Below are 8,043 nucleotides of genomic sequence, written 5' to 3' on the forward strand. Positions count from 1 at the left end.
GGTGACACAAAAATTTCAGCTATTGTGTGTGTGGGGGAGGGCTTGATATACCCTGCTGTCATCGGGGGCCACTATCCATCGTCTGAGACACAACACTGAGGCACACTGTCACACTGATGTAACTGAAGAGAGTACAACACAGTACTTACACATGTGATGAGAGAGAGAGAGACGAGAGAGAAGCGCCCAGACCGGGAGAGAGAGAGAGAGAAGAGCATGACAGAGAGAAAGCGAAGACGAGGATAGAGAGAGAGCGGGAGAGAGAGAGAAGGAAGAGAGAGAGAGAGAACGAGAGAGAGCAGAGAGAGAGAAGAGAGAGAGAGAAGAAGAGAAGCAGAGGAGAGAGAGAGGAGAGAGAGAGAGAGAGGAGAGAGAGAGAAGAAGAGAGAGAGAGAGATCGAGAGGAGAGAGAGAGAGAGAGAGAGATGAGAGGAAGAGAGGAGATGAGCAAGAGAGAGAGAGAGAAAGAGAGTGAGATGAGAGACAGAGATGATGAGAGGAGAAGAGAGAGAGAAGACGAGAGAGAGAGAGAGAGAGAAAGAGAGGAGACGAGGAAGTGAGAGAGATGAGAGGACGAGAGAGAGAACGAGAGAGAGACAGAGAGAGAGAGAGAGAGAGAGGAGAGAGAGACGAGAGAGAGAGAGAGAGAGAGAGAGAGAGAGAGAGAGAGAGAGAGAGAGAGGAGAGGAGAAGAAGGAGAGACGAGGAGAGAGGAGGACGGAGAGAGGAGAGAGAGCAGAGAGAAGAGAGGCAGACAGACAGACAGACAGACAGACAGACAGACAGACGGGACAGACAGACAGGACAGACAACAGACAGCAGACAGACATAGACAGACAGACAGACAGGGACAGACAGACGACAGAACAGACAGGACAGGACAGACATGACATGACAGGACAGACAGACAGACAGACAACAACAGACAGCAGACCCAGGACAGACAGCAGGACAGGAACAGAACAGACAGGACAGAAGACAAGACAGACAGACAGACGACAGACATGCAGACAGACAGACAGACAGACAGAACAGACCAGAGCAGACAGACAGGACCAGGACAGACAGACAGACAGACAGACAGGACCAGACAGACAAGGACAGCACAGAACAGACAGACAGACAGACAGACAGGGACAGACAGCAGACAGGACAGACAGACAGACAGACAGGACAGACAGACAGACACGACAGGGTACAGGACAGACAGACAGACAGACAGACAGACGACAGACAGACAGACAGACAGACAGACAGACAGACCAGACAGACAGACAGACAGACAGAAGACAGACAGACCAGACGACAGAACAGACAGAGAGGACCCAGACCCACCACACACACACACACACACACACACACACACACACACACACACACACACACACACACACACCCAGCGGGCCAGGCCAGACAGTGAGATTCCCTGGGGCGAAACACTGAGTCACTGGCCTCAGCTGAGGCCTCACAGACATACTGTACAGTAGACTGTGACAGCTCTGAGCCCCACCCATCTATAGAGGATAGAGGAGTCAGAACAACACCCAAGGACACTAAGCCTATGTCCAAAATGTCAACCTATTCCTTAGTGCCATAGGGCTCTGTTCAAAGGTAGTGCACTAAGTAGGGAATACGGTGCCATATGAGTCGCAGTCTAAGCTCTTCACTGGTCAAAACGCCAGAACCGTCTTGGTCAAAAGGTCCGACAACATGTTTGTTTTCCTGCGTTGCAGTAAAAACAATCATGTTGGTGTGAGTTTATCCACGCACTTCTATGTGCATGTGGATGTGTTGGTTAGAGCATGGCGGTAGGAACTTAAGAATTCCTGCAAGAATTACACTAAAAATGCATACACTACCTGTACACAAAAGTGTTTTACTAAGTGGCATGTTACTGCTTTAATACATTTTCTAAACAATGATTTGTCTAACAGGGTAATATAATAATAAAATATGCCACTCAGCTAACCCACTTACCAGCAACAAGCTGCACAGTGAGTGGATAGATTTTACAGTAAGTACAGTACCAGTCAAAAGTTTGGAAACATACTCATTCAAGGGTTTTTCTTTATTTTTACTATTTTCTACATTGTAGATTAATAGTGAAGACATCAAAACTATGAAATAACACAAACGGAATCATGAAGTAACTAAAAAAGTCTTTAACAAATCAAAATATATTTTATAGAGATTCTTCAAAGTAGCCACCCATGGCCTTGATGACAGCTATGCACACTCTTGGCATTCTATCAACCAGCTTCATGAGGTAGTCACCTGGAATGCATTTCAATTAACAGGTGTGACTTGTTAACTTCTTATGGATAGGGGGCAGCATTTTCACGTCCGGATGAAAAGCGTGTCCAAAGTAAACTACCTGCTACTCAGGCCCAGAAGCAAAGATATGCATATTATTAGTAGATTTGGATAGAAAACACTCTGAAGTCTCTAAAACTGTTTGAATCATGTCTGAGTATAACATAACTTATTTGGCAGGCAAAACCCCGAGGACAAACCATTCAGAATTTCTTTTTTTTGAGGTCACTCTTTTCAATGGGATTTCATTGGGAATCCAGATTTCTAAGGGACCTTCCTGCAGTTCCTATCGCTTCCACTGGATGTCAACAGTCTTTAGAAATTGGTTGAGGTTTTTCCTTTGAGAAATGAAGAAGTAGCACTGTTCAGAATGAGCCTCGAGGGAAGTGTACTCTTTGTTAGAGGCGCGTGACCTGAAAGCTAGCTACACTTTGTTTTTCTCCGGTATTGAACACAGATCCCGTCTTAAATTTTATCGATTATTTACGTAAAAAAATACCTCAAGTTGTATTACAAAAGTCATTTGAAATGTTTGGACAAAGCTTACAGGTAACTTATGAGATATTTTGTAGTCACGTTGCGCAAGTTGGAACCACATATCCCAGAGAGGTTAAAGCAAGAACAGCTCAAATAAGCAAAGAGAAATGACAGTCCCCCATGACTTTAAGACATGAAGGTCAGTCAATACAGAAAATGTCAAGAACTTTGAAAGTTTCTTCAAGTGCAGTCGCAAAAACCATCAAGCGCTATGATGAAACTGGCTCTCATGAGGATCACCACAGGAAAGGAAGACCCAGAGTTAACTCTGCTGCAGAGGATAAGTTACCAGCCTCAGAAATTGCAGCCCAAATAAATGCATCAGAGTTGAAGTAACAGACACATCTCAACATCAACTGTTCAGAGGAGACTGTGAATCAGGCCTTCATGATCAAATTGCTGCAAAGAAACCACTACTAAAKGACACCAATAAGAAGAAGAGACTTGCTTGGGCCAAGAAACACAGGCAATGGACATTAGACCGGTGGAAATCTGTTAATGGGCTGATGAGTCCAAATTTGAGATTTTTGGTTCCAACTGCTGTGTAGTTGTGAGACGCAAAGTAGGTGAACGGATGATCTCCGCATGTGTGGTTCCCACAGTGAAAAATGGAGGTGGTGGTGTGATGGTGCTTTGCTGGTTACACTGTCTGTTTTATTTAGAATTCAAGGCACACTTAACGAACATGGCTACCACAGCATTCTGCAGCGATACGCCATCTCATCTGGTTTGCGCTTAGTGGGACTATCACTTGTTTTTCAACAGGACAATTACCCAACACACCTCCAGGCTGTGTAAGGGCTATTTGACCAAGAAGAAGAGTGATGGTGTGCTGCATCAGATGACCTGGCATCCACAATCTCCCGACCTCAACCCAATAGAGATGGTTTGGGATGAGTTGGACCGCAGAGTGAAGAAAAAGCAGCCAACAAGTGCTCAGCATAAGTGGGAACTCCTTCAAGACTGTTGGAAAAGGATTCCAGGTGAAGCTGTTGGAGAGAAGGCCAAGAGTGTGCAATGCTGTCATCAAGGCAAAGGGTGGCTACTTTGAAGAATCTCAAATATAAAATATATTCTGATTTGGTTATTACATTGGTTAACTTCTTATGGGCAGGTGGGATGGTAGCGTCCCACCTGGCCAACATCCGGTGAAATTGCAGAGCGCGAAATTCAAACTACAGAATAATACAAATTTAACTTTCATAAAATCACAAGTGTAATACATCAAAATATAGCTTAACTTCTTGTTAATCCAGCCACTGTGTCAGATTTCAAAAAGGCTTTACGGCAAAAGCACACCATGCGATTATCTGAGGACAGCGCACCGCATACAAAAGCATGAAAAACATATTTTAACCAGGCAGTTGCGCCACGAAAGTCAGAAATAGCGATATAATAAATGCCTTACCTTTGATGATCTTCTTCTGTTGGCACACCAAAAGGTCCCAGATACATCACAAATGGTCCTTTTGTTCGATAATGTCCTTCTTTATATCCATAATAACTCAGATTAGCTGGCGCGCTTCAGTCAATAATCCACCCAGTTTCACTCCATCAAAATGCATACAAAATGAATCCAAACGTTACTAATAAACTTTTCCAAACAAGTCAAACAACGTTTATAATCAAACCTTAGGTACCCTAATACGTAAATAAATGATACAATTTAAGACGGAGAATTGTTACTGTCTTTACCGGAGAAGAATACCAAAGAACACGCTCTCTTCCACGCGCTTGGAAACACTACAGTCAAAATGGGAGCCACCTAGAAAAACTATAATTTCTGGCTCATTTTTCCAAAAACCAGCATGAAACTCTTTCTAAAGACTGTCGACATCTAGTGGAAGCCATAGGAATTGCAATCTGGGAGGATTTCGCCTTATAATAAAAGTGACAGCCATTGAAAACAGTGGTAGGCTGAAAACATTTTTCTGGGGGATGGTTTGTCGTCGGGGTTTCGCCTGCCATATCAGTTCTGTTATACTCACAGACATAATTTTAACAGTTTTAGAAACTTTAGAGTGTTTTCTATCCAAATATACTAWTAATATGCATATCCTAGCTTCCTACCCAAGAGAGGTTAACACTTTTTTGATTATTACATGATTCCATATGTTATTTCATAGTTGTGATGTCTTCACTGTTATTCTACAATGTAGAAAATAGTAAAAATAAAGAAAAACCCTTGAATGAGTAGGCGTGTCCAAACTTTCGACTGGTACTGTTTGTATCATGTACCCTTCTTGGAATTGAACCCACGACGTGACTAGTGCCGTGACCTTACCAACTGAGCCACAGAACCACACTGAGAAGGAACATGCGCTTTGTGTATAGAAATCACTGGACAGTACTTCACCTTGTAACATAAATGAATAGTTACAACCATGCCAGTCACCCTCTGTCACACAGTGACATCAGCCCTGCTGGCCTCAGCATCTAAGCATTACAAACCTGCTATAACACAGACACACACAGCCTCTCTCTCCGTCTCACACACACACACACACACACACACACACACACACACACACACACACACACACACACACACACACCACACACACACACACACACACACACACACACACACACAACACCACACACACACCACACACACAAACACACCACACACACACACACACACACGCGTTTGATGCTGTTAGAGGAAGCTGTTCGTGATCGAGCGTGCAAGCATGTGTGTGTGTGTTGCTGTTAGTTAGATGAAACAGCATCACAGCACATTCAGGCTATGGAACATAGGCCGTTACAATCCTGTACAGGTTACTTGGAAATGAGCGTTGAAATCCTATTTAGTTGCTATGTGTGACCAACCTGGTGTCGAACACAGATTAGCATCTCAGTGTAAGCACACTGAGCAAAAGGCAAGGCATCACAAGTCTTCAGATCTTTGGCAAGGTTACTCATCAGGTGAGTATACTTCGCCTAACCAACTCCGCTACAATTGGAAACCATGCAGTTCTCAAACCCTGTCCTGATGGATGCTATATGGAAACAGTGATTGTCATATATCCTTGTTGACATCTTGCTAGTACAGTGACCATGACTGCTACTGTACTTGTTGGAGGCACAGCAAGGTGACAGTCAGATGCAAACTTCTCTGTATCTCTAACAATCCACTGAATCTCATTTAGAATTCAGCCAGCTCTGCATAGCAATGTATTGAAATTCCCAAAGAATGTGTGATGAGAAATATGACCACACGCACACACACGTACACGCACAGCTCTGCCGCTGTCCATGGTGCTGATCATGATACAGTGGAGTAACCACTAGGTGCGGGCCCCCAACCAAATTGGACTGACTCACATTCTAGAGCAAGATGCATATATTATTACCAAACAAAAATATAAATGCAAAATATAAAGTGTTAGTCCTATGTTTCATGAGTTGAAAAAAAAAGATCCCAGAAATGTTCCATACACCAAAAAGCTTATTTCTCTCAAATATTGTGCACAAATTTGTTTACATTCTTATTAGTTGGCATTTCTCCTTTGTCAAGACAATCCATCCACCTGACAGGTGTGGCATATCAAGAAGCTGATTTAACAGAATGATCATTACACAGGTGCATCTTGTGCCGGAGACAATAAAAGGCCACTTTAAAATGTTCAGTTTTGTCACACAACGCCTCTTATATCTCAAGTTTTGGGGGAGTGTGCAATTGGCATGCTGACTACAGGACTGTCCACCAGAGCTGTTGCCAGAGAATTTAATGTTAATTTCTCTACCATAATGTTGTTTTAGAGAATTTGTCAGTCCCACAAACCACGTGTAACCAAGCCAACCCAGGACCTCCACATCCGGCTTCTTCACCTGCGGGATCGTCTGAGACCAGCTTCCCAGACAGCTAATGAAACTGATGAGTATTTATGTCTGAAATAAAGCCCAATTGTGGGGAAAAACAAATTCTGATTGGCTATGCCTGGCTCCTCAGTGGGTGGGCCTATGCCACCCCAGGCCCACCCATGGCTGTGCCCCTGCCCAGTCATGTGAAATCGATATATTAGGGCTTAATTTATTTATTTCAACTGACTGATTTCCTTAGATGAACTGTAACTCACTAACATCGTTGAAATGGTTGTATTTATATTTGTGTTCAGTAACGTTATATATGCTTCGTGGATACCGGAATTGACAGTGACTCTTTTTGTGACATTCAGAACACACTGTAGGCTATGCTACCGGTATGTGTGTGGATGAGAAAGCCACCATTATATTTGGTCGATCGGTAAAATATGATGTTTGATGCAGTTTGCTTACAGGACTGCCTCCTTGCTCTTGAAACCCGTCTTCCGTCGTGTTAAAACTGGCCTCCCGCCACGGAATGATACAATAAACCAGCTGTCCGTCGTTCATTCCAACAGCCCGTTTCTCATCGATTGAATCAAAGGCACAGCGAGGATAGAATGCATATCGCTACAAAATCAACCTACCATGATCTTTTTCCCACAAGGAGAAAAATGTATACATTTCCACTACACAAGAACGAATAAGATGTTAAATTAGCCTAAAGTCTTACCTCAGTCGTCATGTTGCCATGAGACGGTGCAGGATTCTGTCCTGTGCTGAAATAGGTGCTGAGAGCGTCTGCTCGTGGGACAGCGTAGCTCGAGCTTCGGGGGATGCACTTGCCAAGCTCGAGCGTGTGTGTGGGGAGGGAGGGAGGGAGCAATGACTGTATGTATGTATGAGAGAGAGAGAGAGAGAGAGAGACAGATGCTCTGGGGTGAGGGGGAGGTTGGTAATTACAGACTAGGCTAGTTTATAATTATATGGATGGAAAAGAAAGAAGACACGTTCTTAGATAGTAAACTGGAGGACATGAGTCTTCAAAGGTATGCTGCTGTGTAAACATACACTGAATAAAAATATACATGCAACATACAACAATTTCAAAGATTTTACTGAGATACAATTCGTAAGGAAATCAGTCAATTGAAATAAATTCATTAGTCCCTAATCTATGAATTTCACATGACTGTGAATACAGATATGCATCTGTTGTCACAGATACCTTTTAAAAAAGTAGGGCCGTCATTTGCCTCATGCAGCATGACACATCTCCTTCGCATAGAGTTAATCAGACTGTTGATTGTGGCCTGTGGAATGTACTCCCACTCCTCTTCAATGGCTGTGTGAAGTTGCTGTCCTACACGTCAATCCAGAGCTTCC

At 43.5% G+C, this 8,043-nt stretch overlaps 1 protein-coding gene across 1 annotated transcript in view; it reads right to left on the reverse strand.

The window, feature by feature from the left end:
* The window catches only part of LOC111977458 (golgin subfamily A member 7B), a 44,005-nt gene extending 36,503 nt beyond the window's left edge, over nucleotides 1–7,502 (reverse strand). Inside the window, exon 1 of the mRNA XM_024006897.1 lies at nucleotides 7,391–7,502. Coding sequence (XP_023862665.1) covers nucleotides 7,391–7,402 — 12 coding nt within the window. The 5' untranslated portion in view covers nucleotides 7,403–7,502. The remainder of the gene's footprint in view (nucleotides 1–7,390) is intronic.
* Nucleotides 7,503–8,043: the final 541 nt, after the last annotated feature.

This window comes from Salvelinus sp. IW2-2015, linkage group LG18 (genome assembly GCF_002910315.2).
Source record: "Salvelinus sp. IW2-2015 linkage group LG18, ASM291031v2, whole genome shotgun sequence".
Classification (NCBI taxonomy): domain Eukaryota; kingdom Metazoa; phylum Chordata; class Actinopteri; order Salmoniformes; family Salmonidae; genus Salvelinus; species Salvelinus sp. IW2-2015.